The following is a 19,689-nucleotide window of genomic DNA, read 5'->3' on the forward strand; positions in this document are numbered from 1 at the left end:
TATAACTTGCGTGCCAATAGCAATGATTCTGTGGTAGGTGATCAACACAGCCTGTAAGCTCCCTGTCAGTCTGCATTTCCTTCTGAAAAGCTTCCATGTATTTCTCCTGAAAACCTCAGTGTTTCCACGCTTGAATATAAAAACTTAATTTGAATGCGAATATCCTTCCCCTGTCAGTAGCCCTGAAATCACTGCAGAAGATTGAAGCAACCAGTGATTTCTAAGGAGTGTAGCCCGCAGTATCTGTGGAGAAGCCAGAAGCAGCAGCTCTGGTTAGTCATTGACAGAAACTCTGCTCCCCAAGAAATGGCAAAGGAATGGCACAAATGACAGAGCAGACAAGCAGAGGTAAGAAAATGGCTAGGTACAGAGCAACAGGACTGGGTTTCCCATTTCTCTGAGTAGAGTTTTGCTCTTGCTTTTCGCAGGGGAGGATCCCAGACTACTACAATCTCTGCTGACTAGAGCATAAGTGAATGTTGGTTCAATGAATCATTTGTTTTATTCTGTATTTTCCTTGAAAAGTTTTAACATGTGCTGTTCATGTTCTTCCCAGGCCCCTAAGTGCTAAGTGGGGCTTACAGGGGGAAATCATGCCTAACTCATTCCTCCTGCCCATCCTCCCATTACCTTGAATCACCCCACACAATGTAGAACACAAAGGGCTGGAAGTTGCAGAGGTCAACGTCACTATGTCTTTGTCATCAAAGAACTACTCCAACCTGAAGGGTATCTCTGGCAAGCAGTTATTACATGGTTCCAGCTGCTTTTGTGCAGCTCAGTGGGAATAAAGGGGGCTTTTTCCAGAGTCAGGAATCATACTTCTAGAGTCTGATTCTTCCTTCTACTCTCATACTAAAATGAATTAAATAGGTACTTAGATTTCTTGGGTGGGAATGGGAAAGGAAGAGGACAGTGACTGAAGAAATATGGTCTTTATCTCAGCAGAGTTCTGCATTTGGATTTTGACACTAGCATTGATTTTGGAAAATTAATGTGTTTCAGCTATCCACCTTTACCTCAACTAAGCTCTCTTAGTCTGTATCTGTGGTCTACTGACCAATATGCTTTTCCTTCTGGGCTTCACAGCCCTTCCCCACACTTGCCATTAGCCTTGTTCTGTGTCCTGAACAGGAACTCAGTATAAACATTACCAGGAGAATCTGTTGTATTTGAGTGTTGATATTTCACTGTATTCAATTTCAGATCATTCAATAGATATTTCACTGTATTAAATTTCAGATCATGTATTCAATTTCAGATCATTCTCAATGTCATATTCTCATGGTTAAGTTTATCTACTAGATATTCTCCTAACTTTGTACCTATTTGGACAGAGATTAGGAGGGAAGATGTGCTGTGATTAAAAGGAAAAGCAGCAGCAGTCCATGACTTCCATCACCAGTGCCATAAAGTCTGTTGGTTCTGTATTCCAGCCAAAATGGCAGGGCTTCAAGAGCTGCCTTCCAGTAGTGCCCTGCCTCCAGTGCGACTGACAATGGAATTAATGGGACACGGACAGTGGCAAAGGGGTAACACGAACTCATGTTTCATGCCCTGCACAATGCTCACGCACGCTGGTGCAGGCTTTTCTTTAGAGCAAGGGCAGCAGCAAATCTTCATCTGGCAGACGCTGTCACCTGTGGTTCTGCAAAGCACCTTGTGCCTGTGTAGGGCAGCAGCAGTGGGCCAGCTTTGGGACACTCCACTTTGGCAATAGCACAAAGTCTGGCAAAGCTGTGAGCAAGACCCTGTTCCCAAGGCCCAGCTTGGTGTCTGCCAACCAGATAAAAGGCATTCATATTCATATTCCCCAATGGGGGCATGGGCAGGCTTGACCTGAGGCCTTGCAAGAAGGGGCAAAACTATGTCCACCTTAAACTGTATCTGTGCCCACTTAACTACTTGCAATCACTCTGCTGTTTTCCTAAAGGGAATGGAGCAGCTGGAAGCATGGGAATGTCTGTTATCCATGTTTGATTTTCTGGGAGTAGGTGAGAGGCTTCCTCTCTTGTCAGGAGCAGTTCCCCCATGGCACAGATGAGGAAAAGAAATGCAAGGTCAGTTTGTGTCAACAAAGCAAGTAAATCTCCAGAAGGGACTCTAAAATTACTGATATCAGAATATCCTTGTAGGGTGTCCTACAAGGGGCTGCAGAGCTCATGACTGAGCTCACTGGACGTTTTTTGGGTATGTGGTAGGGTATTAAAGTACTTTGACAGCACCAGGGGACTCTTTTGCAGCAGCATAATTTAGGTGGTGAAGGAATGAACTGTGGTCTACAATATGAATAAACGAAATCCTATTGGTGCAGTTGAGGTAAGAATTTTTATACGTTTGGTTTTTTTTCTGGTCTACTGAAGCAGTAAATCCGGCCTTTTTTTGTAAAATATTTTGAGTATACTTCTTAAGGGACAATGCCCTCCTGCCAAACGATTTTGCTCTAAATAAACCATACATTATGCTTGACCTGATAATACTTTTTGCTCTGTTTAGGAGTCGCCATTAAAGCTGCTAGAGGCAACAAACACATTGCTTGTGCTGGGGGATTCTGCTGATGTGCAAGACAGAGAAAAACTCTGAAAGAGGTCAGTGATTGCTTGCAACTAATCAGATGTTATAAAAAAATAAAAACTATTGCTGCCATAGAAATAACAACTGTAGGAGGAGAGTGAGGGGACCTATTTTCAAAGGAGGAAATTTGAAACAGACAGCTCTCTGTCCCCATAAAGCAATAAAGAACTGAATACCTGTCCTGTCTGAGAGAGAGGAGGTTTCTGGGTGCTAATAATGAATGACTGAAAGAAAATTTAATGAAGCTCCACCTTTCAGGGACCCTGCCATCAGTGTTTTGTTCTCATGCCAAACTCCTGGACTATAAAAATCTGCCTATAAGCCAAGAAAAAACACTTCCCTGAAAGGATTTTCAAGTTACAACTTCATGGCAAGATGGAAATAAAAAACGGGAGATCATTTTGGATCTTCTGCCTAATCTGGAGTTTTTGCAAGGCCAAAGAACCAGTTCAGATAGGTAAGAAAATATTCTAATTCTTGCATTACTTGCTCTCATATAGCTCTCCATAGGTGAGAAATAGAGTTGACAAATGAGAATTTGTCACATATTCATATGAGATGCAGACATGCCAGATACTGTTAAACATGGTACCTTTTTATCCTGATTACCAACCATTTAAGTATGTCTTTTTTTCTTTCATTACTAGGTAGTGTTTTATGTTTTATGCTCTAAGTGACTATTCTTAAAGAGGAGACCCTCGAATGCAGTTTGTACCAAAAAACAAACCAAACCAAACTAAAAACAATGGTGACACCCTTTTCAACACATTTCACACATATTCTTCCTAAAAGAAGTACTTACCATATCACCAGCTAGGCTTGATTGACCAGTATGAAATGCTGCATTAGCAGGAATCACATTTTTTGTGCTCTGGTGCACTGCTACCTCCTGGTTTGATTTTTAATCTCTTACACTTTTCCCAACTGCTTAATACACAGTTGATGTACCAGTTATTGCTGCCTTAGTAATTCCAGCAATTTCATTTCCAGGATACCCAAACTTTCTCACTTGCCCTCACGACTGTGTAGAAAAGTGCTGAATTGCCCTACTCCAGTGCTGCAACCACCTATGACAGTAGCAGTCCCTTTAAAAAGCTGTTTCTGCAAGGACTTACGGGGCACTTGAGTTTGGGCTGCACATTTATAACATAATGATCTTAATTTCTCAGTTCTTCCCTGCTGATTCTTAGGCAGGAATATTTAATAAAATTTTAGAGTTCACTGAGTAAATGAGTAACTTTTAGATTTGATCTGTGGTGGATATCTGTGTTGATAGTCCTAAATATGCTACCTGAACAACACAAAGAAATTTGCCTGTTTCATTTGTCATTCTTTCAGAAGAAATCCTGAAAGTATTTTCTAGTGGGTATGTATAATTTAATTCAAGGCGATTCATGTTTTCTTTGTGAAAACTGCTCAGTGATGTGAAAACTGCTTTCTGAAGTAATGTCTTATCTGCACTTAGACTATGTATCTATACCTTTGACAGAGGTAAAGCTTAGAGGTCCAAAACATGAGTTTTGGTTGAGAAGGAAAACCAAGTACCTCTTAGCCAAAACCTGAGGCTGGTAGCAGCCTCAACCACTGAGATCAGCAGCTGCCACTTTGCTGTAAATTCATGACACCTGTGATATCTCCTGGAAAGCACTCAACACAAAGTCTTGCCTGAGTTAAATGAGATTTAGACATCCAGAATGGGATTCTCATCACTTCACTTCAGATATCTACAGTGCAAATATGTCTACAGCATGAATATAGACACAGCCTTTTTAGACAATGGAGAGATGCATGTGGTTTACAGCATCTTCTTGCTAGGCACATAGGTGAGATGAGAAAGCTGAACCTCTTCTGCTTTTCACTGTTAACTTCTGCTTTTCACTGTTAACTTCAAAGGAGACTAGGCTAATCTGCTCGCATTGCAGGTGTCTCTGTACTTCAAAAGTAATGGACTTCAAAAGTTCAGTGAGATGAAACTGCTTCCCAAAGGCTAGTATCTTCCAGGAGTTATCATTTTTGCCTTTGAAAATCTGCCCCTTTAATGTTTTTCAGCAAAAAAAGGGACAGGCACCTAATATGGGGTGAATTTCTAAGCTCCCCTGCTATGATTTTTCTTTAGTCCAGGTCTCTACTGTCAGTAGGAGTGAATGTGTCACCTGGGGCAACTTCCACTTCCATACATTTGACCACGTAAAGTTTACTTTTCCTGGAACCTGCACCTATGTCTTCGCTTCGCACTGCAATGACAGCTATCAGGACTTTAACATTCAGATCAGGCGCAGTGCCAAGAACAGCTTCCTGATCTACTTCACTGTCACCATTGATGGAGTGGTCCTGGAGGTGAAGGAGACGGGAATCACGGTGAATGGGAAGAAGTGAGTAAAGGCTGAAATGTTGTTTTGAGCTGCATTTTTCCTGCTACATGTTAGGTGGTCTGACTGGAAAGCAGTGGCGGTGTAGGAGATGTATAGCTTTTTGAGCAGGGTATTGTGAAGAGTCCCCCCCCATAGTGTTTGAGAAGGCAAGAGGCATTTAAACTAAACTACATGTCCCAGAGACCAACACCAATAAGTTAAGTAGAGAGCAATGTGTATATTACAAAAACAGAAGGTGTTTTAAGGTTTCCTTAATGTTGCTTTGATTTGAGAGGGAGGGATGAAGGAAAGTACATAAACCCCAACACTTTATTTATGTAAGTTTAGATCTGTAGAAGCTTGGTGGTTTTTCTTTTTTTCTCAAAACATTATTTCTGTGGTACTAACCCTACTGTTTTATGTTGTTGTTCAGGAACAAATGGCTCTTTTAGGGATAGTTTTCCATTTCCAGGTAGATTAGTCTAGAAAATTGCTCTGCTTTGCAGATCACAACATGGTCAGGGATCTTCTTATAAGAAAAGGCAGAATTTTTAGAAGTCAAAATCCACACCTTTAATTCCAATTCAAAGTAAACCACAAAGGAAACTGCAAAGAGAAGGGTAAAAAATATTCCCTAAGTAAAAATCATATGCAACAATAGCTGAAAGTTTGGCACAATATCAAGGACAGTCCCCATGAGAAGTGCAGAGTCCTGCTCCTAGCAAAGAATTATGAAGGGCCTAGGCAACCTTTGACTCTGGGAAAACCCCTCACAATTTTGTTGAAGAGAAAATTGCAAGCATATGGGCTGTCTTGACAGCCTTCTCGAAACAACCAAATATAGAATAGCACCACTCTGTTGTAATTATAGCACTGAAACCCATATGTGTCTCCTAAATCAAAGGGGCAAGAAATCTCCTATCTTCTAGCCATTTTCTGAATTTCTAAGTTTTTACACTGTTGCAAAGTGAACTGTAATTGTCTTGGTAAGATGGAAAAGTAGTGTAGGTCTGAGTTGCATGAGTACATGAGTAACAGAACAGAGTTCTTTGTGAATCCCAGATATCAAGGAGGTCCTGGAAGGATGATGATAACCTGCAGTGTCCTCATGTGGAGGGTCATTTTCCCAATATTGTCATCTTGCTCTTTATAAACTTTATAATGCATTGTGTTATGGATTAAAAGGACACAGTGGACAATGTAATGCATTGTGTGGACGAAGTCTGACCTTGCAAAGAGTGTTCCCATGTCTTATTTAGTTCCTTTTAACTCTAGTTTTCCTTCCTATGTATCTGTAAGGATTTCATCAGTCTTTTTTTCACTGCAATCTGTTTTTTCCCCTCAAATTTCCAGGATTGCCATGCCTTTCAGCTTGAAGAGCATTCTGATTGAGGACACCTGTACTTACTTCCAAGTCACTTCCAAGCTGGGCCTGACACTCAAGTGGAACTGGGCTGACACTCTCCTAGTATGAACAGTCAGTTAGTTGTTTTCCTCCTGGTGAACCTCATCAGTAATAAAAAGCAGGGCTGGATGCAGGCACTCTGTTGATATATGAAATTATGGGTGGGAGGTATCACTCTGTCCATAAACTCAGAAAAATACCAAACTGGGCAATAGTTTCACAGGGCAGGAGCATGGGGGCACAACCCCATGGTATTCCCGCTAATTTTTGTGACAGAAGGGTTAATCCTGGATATAGCACATCTGCAGTTAGCTCCTTGCTTCATGAGGCACTGGCAGCAGCAGCCCTCCAGCTCTGCTTTGCTACTCTGTCTCATGCCCATATTGTGTGGGAAACTGATATGTGTGACCAGTTCAGACCTTGGCCTCTTTCATTCCAAAGCAATGCTATGTGGGAATTCTCCCCTAAACATCTACCCTGGAATATCCTCTTCTGTACCAGTGCATTTACACTTTTGTGTGTGAATCCTTATCCTTCACAATCAGGACTGAGATTAATGAAATGGAAGTTGTGTGTCAAGTCATGCCATTCAGAGAGATAGAGATAGGGTAAAAGGGGAATAGAGAGAAAAGATATCAGGAAGTAATCAAGTGATATTGAAATTATTGAAGTATTTGCTTTCCCCTTTCCCATGTACTAATTAACACCTAAAGTGTTAAAGGCAGTATTTGTACATTACTGTAGAGTGGACACAACAGTAGGAAAAGCACTGCCTTTTTTGGGTGGACCTGAGTGGCACCAGTACTGTTCCCCAAGCATGTAGGAATGATAAGGTGCAATAGTTTTATCCAGAAAGGCAATAGTGTGCTAACCTGGCTGTTTATTTCCACTAAGTATGGGGAAAATAAGTAATGCTTGGCAGACCCACGCCTAGAAGTACTATAAAATTTTCTATCACCCTATGGACTAGAAAATACATTATCTATGGCTAAAAGTTAACCAGAAGCTGCTTCTTTACAGCATCCAGCATTAGAGCACAGTTATCTGACCTGCCCAGAGAGGAGCTGTGGTATCCTGCAAGAGGTACCAAATGTCTCTATACACAGTGTCTATACTGGGAGACACTGGTCCAGGGATTCATCCAGTATTCAACATGCTTCAGTTACATCTTTAGTGGGTAGGAATGACAATTGCTGGAGGATTCTCTTCCCATTTGAATTCAGTCTGTCTGCAGATAAGTTTTATGAGAGATTTGTGCCAGAAAAGGAGATTGCTACAAACTAGGAATGAGCATTTCTGCCGCTTCACTTTTCAGCTGTGTATCACTTTGCAACAAGTCCTGCTGATATGGGGAAAAGCCTTTCAACTCTGTGTTTCCTCTTTTTCAGCTGGACCTGGAAGAAACATATAAAGAGAAAATATGTGGTCTGTGTGGGAACTATGATGGCAATGAGAAGAATGATTTGATTTTGGAAGGTAGGTCATAAATACAGCATATTTCATCCAGAACAGACCTCCTTATACATGACATGAAACTCGATATCTGTTTCCTTTGAGCAGGCTTTAAGATTTCCTGACAGGCACATGAATATTTGCATATGCAGGAGATGTATTTTAAGAGGTTCTGAGATATTTGGGATTTTCTGCTTTTTTTGTATTTGTAAGAGTCTCCAACCTCTTTGACCAAAGTTAATTACTTGGCTATCATGCAGCATCATTGCCAGGTTCCCCACTGACAATAACATACTTTCAGGAAATGCAGGAGTGCATTTTCTGTTCTTCTATTTTAATCATTCTATTTGTGATTGTTTTTTACTCTATAATGAAATGAAAGCATCAGGGAAAACACAAAGTATCTTTGGAGAAATTGTGGTGCCATCCACTGACACCTTTAGATATTGCAAATAGCTGAGCCTCTAATCCTGCACCAGGTTGTGTGGATGGAAAGAAACCTTCATCCTGGGATATTAGCTGCAGGACTGAATCCAAAGTTATAACAACATCCCTTTATGTGATACCTGTATGACTGTTACACATGTGAACAGAAAACTCTGTAAGATCAAACACACCCAAAACAAAGAGAAATCTGGAAATTATCAGAAGTAACAGAAAGTTCAGGCTGACAGCAGGCCTTGATACAAGCGTGCCAGATTCCTGACTCTAGCCCAACAGAAGGTTATATCAGGCTGTCATCCTCCATAAGATATGGATGCTGGTTAAATTTGGGCATCTCATGAAGTGCATACTGCCTTTGAGCCCAAAGAGTAAGTGCATTTTTGTAGCCCATTAATTGACCTAGGGAATTGTGGGAAGTTACTGAAATGCATCTGGGTGTTTTTGCAGGGTATAAAATGCATCCAAGACAGTTTGGGAACTTCCACAAAGTAGAGGATCCATCACAAAAGTGTGCTGATGTGAGCCCAGATGACCACACTGGAAGACATCCCAGGAGGAAAGACAATAGATGCAGTACATATGTAAGTGTGTGGGACCAAGAAGTACAAATCCTCGCAACCTACAGTGTTGAAGAGAATGTTGAAACAAATCTTAATTACAGAGCATGCACTAAACTGAATTTTTCAGAATTCTACACATGATTTTGAACAAAATTATGATCTTATAGCTGAAAGAATATCCTATTATGGTATTAAAGAAATAGCTATTGGGAAAATGCCCACTTGAATGACAGCTTCCAGTACAAGGCAAAGGACATTGTGGCAGAAAGTTAGACTGGATAATCTCCTGAGATCACTTCCAACTTGAATTATTCTGTGACCCTGGAATTGTGTCATCAAAACTTGGGGTGTATATTCAAAAACCTAAAAGGTGGTAAAATATCAAGTATTGCTTTTCTTTCCCCCTGCTTTTTTTTTTTTAATAGAAAAAAGGATGCAAGAAACTTATGTCCCGTTTTGGAAACTGCCCCAGAGTGGTTGCCTTTGATGACTACATAGAGACCTGTGCTGAGGATATGTGCCACTGTGCAGTTAATTCTTCTCATTCTGACTTGGTTCCCAGCTGCATATGCAGCACTTTAAACCAGTACTCTCGAGATTGTGTCCTGAGGAAGGGAGACCCTGGGGAATGGAGAACCAGAGAACTCTGCTGTAAGTAGCGACTGCTCTGGAGATTTATTTCAGGTTAGACATTTACACAAGTATTCTGATCCCAGCAGAGCAAAGCTAGGAGCTCTGGTAACTGCCTTGAATCAATCTGTGAAAATACTTTGACACAAACATTGTTAATGGAAATATTTCTGCAAATTTAACTTAATTTTGCTCCTTAAATTAGAACCATACCTTGATGTTGCCCACCTCCTTCTTACAACTAAGTTTTCTCGAGTTCTTTTTTTTTTTTAATTTTACTCTGCACAGTTAACTCATAAAGAGCCTTATTTCAACATGGTGACAACTAGACAGAAGTAGTTACTGAGAAGAGCAACATGTTCATACTTATCTTACCTTGTGTTTTCATACTCAGTAGTCCAGTTACTGAGAAGGAAATCTCTTTAAATCCAGGGGGAAGGCTACAGGTAGTTCACCCAAACTGCTGGTGTGGATTGGGATAGCAAATTAATGCCAGAAGTACTGATGCTTCAGGCAAAAAAAAACTGTTATCACTGCCTAAACGATTCTGATGTTCTTTGCTTGTATTGTGAGTTCAGGCAACCTTGAGCTAGTAAAGTAATGTGAAATAGCTCACATTTCCCAGCAGCACAGTTTTGTCCAAAAGATAAAGTGGCCATAAAACATTCCTTTAAAACGTTGAACAAACACAACATATCTGCATAGAAGGTCTTGCAAACAAGATATGGAGGAAAGGAGGAAGAAGGGGTTGGGTAGTGACACAACAATTTGAGAGGTATTATAAATACATCATTAACGTACTCCATTTTGGTTTGGTCTTGCAGATCAGGAATCCCCAAACAACATGGAGTACATGGAATGTGGAAATTCCTGTGCTGACACATGTGCAGATCCAGAAAGGAGCAAGATTTGTAAAGCCCCATGTACAGATGGCTGTTTCTGTCCTCCTGGTAAGGCAGGTCGCTTCTGCCAATGATCACACACATCAAGGGACAAAAAGGGAGATTATTCCCTTTCTTTACCATTTCACACAACAAATAAACTGCTTCTTCTAGCATAATTTACCAACTTTCTTCTTGGAAGAGCCAGATTTCTAAAGATCCTGACACTGGAGAAGGGAGGCAAAAACTTCTAAGGACTAGACAGGGAAAAAATGGTGCAGATATGGAAAGAGAAGAGGCGCTCTCTAGACAGTAAGAAAGCAGGTGAAGATGTCTCATGAGATGTCTCCCTGCTATGACACTAAATCTAGCCATAACTTCAGTGACACAAAACATACATGCTTTTCCAGGTATGTGCATGTGTAAATTTGCACATGAAATAGTCTAAGATGAGGCTCTGATTCCTGTTAGATTCACTGTTAGAAAGGGATGGAAACTGGCTCACACCCTTGCAATCTGGCACTTGATAATTCTGCTCACAGTGAAAGATTTTGTAACAGGAAATGTTCTTTGAGTTTTGCATTGCTTTCATTTGAGTTCTAGTTAGAAATATTACCCATTCATTAACACCTGAAAGGGCCTGGTGTGGTGTTTTTCTTTAAAAGTGTCCCATTCATTTAAAGAAATGCTGAATACTCCAGAGTTTTTTCCATATTCTAATCTTCCTTGATGGCATTTCCCAGACTCACCTAAGGAATATTAACTAGTCATTTTGTCTGAACAGGAACTATCCTTGATGACCTCAGCAGCAAGAAGTGCATCCCCAGAGACAGCTGCCCCTGTACATTTCAAGGCAAAGTCTACTCATCTGGAGGAACTTACTCCACTCCCTGCCAGAACTGGTACTGTTGTGGTCTTGATTGCACTAACAAGGCAGAAGTATTTATTTCAAAACATTGATGAGTGGCATTCTGTACTTTCCTTTTTTTTTTTTAATATTTTCCTGTCATTTGTCTTAAACAACAATTCAAAACCTTGCTCTGAATTTCAACAGTGTAGGAAAACTTAGAGGTATTCCTCAACCACATGTAGTTATTACCCACCTTCAATTGAAACTGCTTGTGAAAACTGAGCTCAAGATTTCAGAATGTAGAAAAATGAGACTCTTTACTGATTAATTCAGAGACTTTGGCCACTATAGTGAGGTGTGAAGTCACACCATGTTAAAAAGTGGCACTTCCAACAACATCCAGATCTCCACAAGACTGTTTAAAGGTCAGATCTCAGAAGTCCTGATCCTTGAGAATTATTTGATTTAGAAAAAACCTGTCAGCTTGAACCCATCTCCATTCTCTACTTGTGAAAGGTGATAACATCTTAGGTATATTACTCTCAGAACAATTTCATTTCTTACTCTGTATGTGTTATCTGGGCTCCTGTGACACAACATCATTTTCTAACCATCAGTTATAGTTTTGCTATAGGGAGGAATGAAATGTGGTATGGTGGATGGCCAAACATTCTGCAAGCCCCTTTGGATTATCCTGCATTTTGAGAAAATGCTCCTCAAATCCAGAAATTTTGAGTAATTGAACTTAGTGGGCTTTGTGTGGCTTCCATCTTGCCACATCCTCATTTAGTCCCCTATATGGCTGGACTGTTTTCTTCTTGTGTGCACAGGTGTGAGAATTGCTCATTATCTGAGGCCCTCCACAATTGCTGAAACAATGCTGAAACATCCCATCAGTGAATTGCTGAACAGTTGCATCAGCAGCTCAAGATGTTGCAAGATCCTGCTTGAAGGAGTTCTTTCTTTCTTTAAAAAGTCAAGTAAACAATTTAGGCCCAGAAAACCATGTCTTGCTTTCCCATCTCAGTGTGTCTCTGAGGGAGCCAGCCCAAAGCCCAGTGCAGTTAACTCTCTCACTGATAGGAATTCAACCCTCATACTTTAGGGCCTAATAAAAGGCTTCCACCCACAGGGTTTGAATAAGAAGCCAAGATAATGACCTTAAAACACAAAGAGGCCACATCTGTGCAGATTAAAATGGTGTGTCACTTTTGCTCCCTTGAAACTGTGTTTATTCTAATGGCTGCTTTTTGGATTTTGCACAGTACTTGCAAAGGAGGCCACTGGAGCTGTATCTCTCTGCCCTGCTCTGGAAGTTGCCACATAGATGGAGGATTCCATATAACAACATTCGATAATAAGAGGTTCAATTTTCATGGCAACTGTCATTATGTCTTAGCTAAGGTACAAGCAATTTCTCTTTTCATTCCTAAATCTCCTGAGTAGCACAAGGCTTTAAACTGCTGAAGCTTTATATTACTTAATTTAATTAAATGGAACCAATCCAGCAAAGCACTTCAACACATGCTCAGTCTTAAACCCCATAAATTTTTGAATTTGCAATGGATTGCAAGTCAGTTGCTGATGCTTAGCTTCAAAGCTTTGCAGCTTCAACATACTTGTACTTTTTTTTAATTAAATAATTTTCTTAATGGATTTATTAGTGTTGATTCAAGCATTTCTTTTGAAGCTTTCTTCATGTGTGACTGTCAGAAGGAAGTGGATGGACCAAAATTTCTTCAAAAAGATTGAATTATCTGTGAATGCCTGCAAATGAGATCCCCACAAGCTGATAGCAAGGAAAAGGAGTGCAAAGGAAAGTTAGTGAAATTATTGATTTTGGCAATAAATAGTTTGCAGTTAGATATCAAATACCCCAGTTCTTTCATTACTCCTTCTTAGCCTTTCAGTTACACGTTCTTCTCTTCAAGCTCCCAGCCTGTAACATGCTAACAATGTCTGCACATACCTTTCTCATGTCTTCTCAGAACGCTGATGACACAGTTGTGGTGATTGGGGAGATCATTCAGTGTGGGACTTCAAGGACAATGACTTGTCTAAAGAATGTATTGGTCACACTAGGAAGAACTGTGAGTAACTGTCTTTAATTAGCAATACATAGGAGGTCACTTCTATTTTCCTTACATTGTTTGTATGGTGTCTGGACACTGAGTTACACTGACCCCAGAGGTGATGAGGTTTTGAAGACACTACTTCTCAATGCTTACTGAGGCTTGTCAGGTTGCTCTTGTCTGTCTCACATCATATGCATTCACTACTGTAGCCTTTTTTCCTTTTCCCTGCAGACTATAAAAATATGTTCCTGTGGAAATATCTACATGAACAATTTCATTGTGAAGCTGCCTGTAAGAAAAGGTAAATCCCCTTCCTCGTATCTTCCACAGAACAGCCTACATCTTTTGCAAAAGGATTCCTGCTCCTTTCTCTGGAAAGAACACGATCCTACTCACTGTTAGGTGGATACTAGATCTGGGATTCCCTGGGAATCTGTGTTACTGCATGCACTGGCAAATGGAAGTTCCTGTTTGCTCAGCTTTGTAAAGATTTGCAAGTGCATACAACATGTTTTTCTTTTTCTCTTTCTTCTTTAGATGGCATCACCATCTTCAGACAATCTACGTTTTTCATCAAAATCTTGAGCTCAGCTGGAGTGCAGATCAGAGTGCAAATGAAACCTGTAATGCAGCTCTCCGTAACAGTGGATCATTCCTTTCAGAATCGCACATCTGGTAGGACACATAAGGCTAAACCCTTCCAATGTGCTGGAGAAAATCTCTGTGATGTTTAGTGTGTGCAATCTTTTAGACTCCATCTGTTTCAACAGGCCTTCATCAGAGACTTGTGAAGTGCAGACTATGTTCTTGGTTTTGCCACTAATCTCCTGTTTACACCATTTAAGATTTTTGTGCTTCTGTTTCCAGTCTGTGTAATGGGATTACACCCTGTCTCTCTGACCCATTTTGTTTTTCTTTTGCCATTTCCTTTATTTATAAGCCTTTGGGGAAAATACTCTCTGTCTGCCAGTGTTTACTGAAGCACATTTAAGCAGTTCCATTCCTTGTGCTATCACTAAGTGCTACTGTAATGCAGAAAAATAATAAATACACTCTAAACACAGGGTCCTATCAGATTTGTGGGAACATCAGGAAGTCTCTGAGGGAAAATGGATTTGTCTCAGGCGAGGTCCATTACAGAGCTAAGAGTGTTCATCTAGAAGCCATTCCTTTTTCATCCATCTAGTGATTTCTTCTTTTCTTTTGCCTTTTTTTTTGCCTCCCATGCAAGGTCTTTGTGGCAATTTCAATAACATCCAGACTGATGACTTCAGAACAGTCACTGGAGCTGTGGAAGATTCAGCTTCTGCTTTTGGTAACTCATGGAAGACTAGAGCCAGCTGTTTTGATGTTGAGGACAGCTTTGAAGATCCTTGTTCAAACAGCGTGGATAAAGGTACTAGGCTTTTCATCCCTGGCTTATCAGTGTGAAATAATTTTCACATGATGGATAATCAAAAAAGCTTTAGAAATCTCATAAACATCAAAACCCTCTACCTTTGAGGCTATAACTAGAGAAAAAAATATTGTGTTTTGAAGGTCTTTAAGAGGATAGCTTTGCTTTCAAAACAAAAAGACAGCACTACTGGTGAAAGAGCCAACACATTCGCTGATGACTTGAAAAGCACATGCAGCATAAATGACAGCAATTTAGGCTTAAGGCAGAGCACCCCTGGCTGCCAATATTTAGGCAAGTTCTTCATCCAGTCTAGGTTGTTACAGCTGTGCTGAAGTCCAGAGAAGGAGCTTATCAACAGCGCTGAGTTAAGCAAGCTTTGCACTGTACTAGGCGTCCTGTCTGATTTTTCACTCTGACTGGATTTAGATATATGTATTATTTGGACTGACCTCTCCTAAGTACTGCCACATATAATTAAAGCTGCAGCTCACAGCCACACAACTCACTGATTATTACATGCTTGATATTATTGCTTGACTATAAGGAATTATCTGGCTGTAAAGAATTAAGAAAGTTTGATGAAAAACAGTGAAAATGGGGAGGTTCTGTATATGTTCTGCAAATCCAGCTGCAGTAATATACTTAGAAGGTGAAACCTCCCTTTTAGGAAAATGGCTGGTCATCCATCCAACTATGCTTATCCCTTTGATAAGTTAATGACCTGTATTTCCATCCAGCATTATCTAAACACTTCAGGACATTTTAGTTCAATGTGATACCTGATAAGAATATTGAGTCAGATAGTAATGTGGTTTAAGTGACTATGGACAATGATATTTTTTCCCACTTCAGAAAAATTTGCCCAGCACTGGTGTGCTCTTCTGTCCAATACAAGCAGTGTGTTTGCCACCTGCCATTCTGTTGTAGACCCTTCTGTGTACATCAAGGTAAGGTACTGCTCCAAATGGGTGGTGTAATCTAGTCCAGAGACTGATCCCACATGAAGGTTGTCTGGCCTAGAGGAGTGAAATAGGTTACAGTAGTGACTGGTCACACAGAAGTCCACTGATGCTAATTGGAAAAATTATAAAATAAGAGTTTGTGCAGGATGGGCCTTTTTGGCTACAGTCCCATAAATACTTGACTGGCTTCTGTTGTGTGATCCAGAAACAAAATGAAAAAAATCAGTTCAAGATTTCAAAGGTCAAAGAGTTCACTCTTTGACTAGCAGAATCAGTGTTTCTGAGTGGAATTGAATTGAGAGTTTTACCAGCTCCATGGATTTCGTCTGAATTGGTTCAAAATTCACATAAAGGGAGAGAATACTAATTTACATTGTTTATATCTCTTTTATTACCTCTGAATCTTATTAGTCTCCTTGTGTTTTAAATGCATGAAGCTGCCCATATGTTCTCTTGGTGTAAAGCTCTATAATGCTGCTGAGAAAGCTGTTTGAGCTACAGAGTTGCCACATTTATGTGCATGGTAAAGAAGTTCCTGCAAAACCACAGAAAGTTCATGCCAGTTGTGTGTGTGTGTGTGTGTGTGTTTGTGTGTGTGTGTGTAAAACAACTTACTGAGAAAATACCTGAGCCTGAACTTTTGCCTAGAACGTAATACGTCTTCAAGTACCTTTACAAATATGGCTTATGTTTTACCTATCCAAGAAGAAAATATATATACTTTAGAATTAATGTAAACTATAAATAAAATAGGATATTCCAATTTTCAGTTAAGAAGAAGTAATAACCAGTTTCTTACAGATATGTCTGTTACTCCTACTGATATCATCAGATTTTAAACCAGGATTCGTGAAAGGCTTTCCACAACATCAGTAATGGCAGGATAAGTCACTGTCTAGCCAGTATGATCCTACTGCTCTAGAGTGACTAGCTGTATTTGTGTTCTTTTGTACAGCACACACTATTAAACAAACTCAAGCTTTAAATTCCAGCTATACTTACATAACTATTTCTTAAAATGTCATTACATATGACTGACTCTCTATAAGCCATCTTCTGCCATGCACCTGTCATGTCATTGGGTGCATCTCAGCTGCTTACCAGATAGGTACACAAAGTGCCAGTCATCACTGTGCAATATTTTCAGATTATATATTTTGACAGGTCCTAGGTTGTACATCCTCATAGGAGGCTGATAAAGACATTTCTTTGTGTTTTAATGAACTCTAGGTGCCTCTATCTTTTTTAATATTCATCTGTTAATGAGACTTAGACATAATGTCATTGCAGTTTTTGTAACTGATTTGCTATTTCTCAGGTTTGCATAGTATTTCATTAGCATACATTTTCTCTTAGAGATATTAAGTTTCATTAGTAATAATACTTTTTAAAATATATTGGTTGACTGCTTTTTTAATTGCTACATGTTTTTCTGTTTCTTCTATGAGCTAGACAGATTAATACCCATTATTGTCCTTTTCTGTCCTTTAGAAATGCATGTATGACACCTGTAATGCTGAGAAGAGTGAAGTTGCACTGTGCAGTGTGCTCTCTACTTACTCCAGAGACTGTGCTTCAGCAGGCGTGTCCCTGCAGGGCTGGAGGCAGGGTGTCTGTGGTATGTGAACATAAATTCCTTGGGCAGGGATATGGGGGAACAGCCCCATTTGTGGCAATCAGTGTCTTTTGTCTTTAGTCATCAAATTAGAGAGCCTTTGAAAAACAGAATAAGCATTTATGCTATGAAATTCAGTTTGTGACTGCTTCATGCTCTAACAATGTATGTTCCTTGTGTAAAATCTTAAGTGAATTCAGTACTCAGATAAGCAAAATAGTATAAGGCATATTGCTCAAATCAAAACAGAAACAGGGTTAATTTAATTTAGGTTTAGTTAGCAATTAAGTTACTTTTGAAGACGTGGGCTTCCCTATGTATTTTAATTCAAATAACTTTTTTGCTTTACATTCAATTCTCTTGTCCCAGACAATACAAATGACATCACTCATTAACCACATTTTTCCATGTTACAGTAAAATAGTAATGTTTTTTTTAATAAATATATATTGGTGATATTTGAGAATGTGAAAATCTTAAAAGGCATTTTCAGCTTAGAATTACCTAAAAAATTAACAAAATCTTCTTGGACATACACATGGTCGCCAAATCCTGAGTTCAGAGTCCATGTATGTATGTATCTTCCTTTGGCACTTCCAGAAATTATTACAAGATAGCATCAAATCTGAAAATAAAACTCACTACCTTGGATTCTGAATTTTGCTTCAACATTCCCAGGTTGTCATTGATGGTCAGACAGTTCAAGTGAGATTTGCCTCTGTTGACATGAAAATAGATGTATGGGTTTCTTGACTAATTGCACATCTGAATAGACAACATAACAATGATTATGTTTGTGGAGCTTGATGCAGCTATGATCTATTTAATTGCCTGACTTAGGAGCCAGCTGGGATACTTAATAGAGGCAAACAATGTAACTGGAGTGACGCATTGCCAGAGGCATTTAAGACTGTGATAAGAACAATTTCACAAACCTGTGCTGAAATAATTCAAACACAGTGTAGTCCACAGTAAATTGTCCTAGAATCCTGCAGAGTTATGCACTAGACAGAGACACTGTTTATTGAAAGCTTTGTTCCCAACATAGAATTACTGGCATTTTTAATGGCAAATCAAGACTGGTTTGCAGCATTGGTTTGGCTGAAATCTGTGTTCTTAAGGCACAGTAGGTAATGTTACCTCAAACAGAGCACTAACCTTGAGAAAAAATGCTCATGTTTTAGTCAGAACAATAATTTTTAGGCCTTATTTAAGAAGAAATAATCTTTTGGGAACATGGCTGTGATAAGAGTAGGGTTGTTTATGACTCACTGTTCATGAGTGAAAGACTAAATGAGCCACCCCCTTCACTCTGTGTTCTGTCCCATTGTGGGGGTTGGAAAAACTGTTCCAGCTCCTGAAGCTGCATCCACTCTGCCAAGCTGCAGGCAGCATCCAAGGCAGGTTGTATCCCAAGCAAATGTCTACACTGCAGTCAGCAGAGTGTGTGAAACAAGCAAATCCTGCTAGTTAAACCCTGTGCATGCCTCTTACACTCTCTTTAGCAGAAGCATGAGCCATTACTGGAGTTGCTGGTTGCCCAGCAGATCACTGGTGTGAGCAGTCTTGGCACTGCTTTTCTAGTGCTCCCTGTGCAAGCTAGCTTGAAGTTATCTTTGGTATGCTCATGTTGTCTGCACTCATGCCTCCAGTTGTGATTTGTCATCTTAGATGCGTGTCACTCCTGTGACCATGAGCACTACAATCAAATAACCTTTCTCTTACCAGTCGCACGCTATCAAAAGTGATTTTATTCCTCTATGAAAATTTTAAGGGAGAAAGTAAGCATGCTATTCTATTGTATTATTAGCTAACAATTGAGACAGAGATAAATTCATATTCAACATCTTTATAATTATCTTTTTTATTTGACGTATTTTGACTTAAAAATACCACTTGCTGTATCTTCAAAGAATAAAAAGTAGGAGAATATGCCTTGCCTGACTTACACAGGGGATATTGTGTTTGCTTCAGCTAGGACCAGAAAACCAAATAGTTTATGGTGGTAGGGTGCTGGTTTTGAATGTGTACACAAGCCTAGCACACTAACTAATCTAAAAAAGTGTGCCATGGTCATGGACTGAAAAAACATACAGATCTTTATTTAAACATGGACCCTATTGCTGATAAGTTCTTAGCATTGCTGCAAAGCTGATTAGCACAGGTGCCCATGATCAACACCCCTGTACCTTCTAGTGCATCTGTGTGTATCTGAAAAACAGCTGCAGGGTTAAATCTGCAGAATTAGAAAGAGGCCCAAGATGACTAGATCTCCAGTTCTCTCCAAATTTCAAAGATATCTGGCTGCCAGACTTTCTTGCAGCCTTAATGTGGGTGATGTTTCCTGACAAAATTTAATGTCATCCCTATGGGTCAGTACTGCAGATTCTATGGCGGACCTTTGATGGTGGTGTATACTGTCAGCCCATGAAAATTAACCAGCTTTTTACTGTCTTACAGGGTTAGTTGAACTCTTTAGATTTTGGCCTTT

The 19,689-nt window shown here is 39.8% G+C and overlaps 1 protein-coding gene across 1 annotated transcript in view; it reads left to right on the top strand.

Annotated features, from left to right (window-relative positions):
- The first annotated feature begins 2,938 nt into the window (after positions 1-2,938).
- Positions 2,939-19,689, top strand: part of LOC102031494 (mucin-5B) — a 40,990-nt gene continuing 24,239 nt past the window's right edge. Inside the window, exons 1-15 of the mRNA XM_005419513.1 lie at positions 2,939-3,031; positions 4,691-4,946; positions 6,279-6,393; positions 7,719-7,806; positions 8,674-8,807; positions 9,212-9,437; positions 10,241-10,366; positions 11,082-11,199; positions 12,413-12,551; positions 13,136-13,237; positions 13,454-13,523; positions 13,760-13,897; positions 14,454-14,618; positions 15,474-15,568; positions 17,075-17,201. Of these exons, the coding sequence (XP_005419570.1) occupies positions 2,950-3,031; positions 4,691-4,946; positions 6,279-6,393; positions 7,719-7,806; positions 8,674-8,807; positions 9,212-9,437; positions 10,241-10,366; positions 11,082-11,199; positions 12,413-12,551; positions 13,136-13,237; positions 13,454-13,523; positions 13,760-13,897; positions 14,454-14,618; positions 15,474-15,568; positions 17,075-17,201 (1,981 nt within the window). The 5' untranslated portion in view covers positions 2,939-2,949. The remainder of the gene's footprint in view (positions 3,032-4,690; positions 4,947-6,278; positions 6,394-7,718; positions 7,807-8,673; positions 8,808-9,211; positions 9,438-10,240; positions 10,367-11,081; positions 11,200-12,412; positions 12,552-13,135; positions 13,238-13,453; positions 13,524-13,759; positions 13,898-14,453; positions 14,619-15,473; positions 15,569-17,074; positions 17,202-19,689) is intronic.

Source organism: Geospiza fortis, unplaced genomic scaffold (assembly GCF_000277835.1).
Source record: "Geospiza fortis unplaced genomic scaffold, GeoFor_1.0 scaffold66, whole genome shotgun sequence".
NCBI lineage: Eukaryota > Metazoa > Chordata > Aves > Passeriformes > Thraupidae > Geospiza > Geospiza fortis.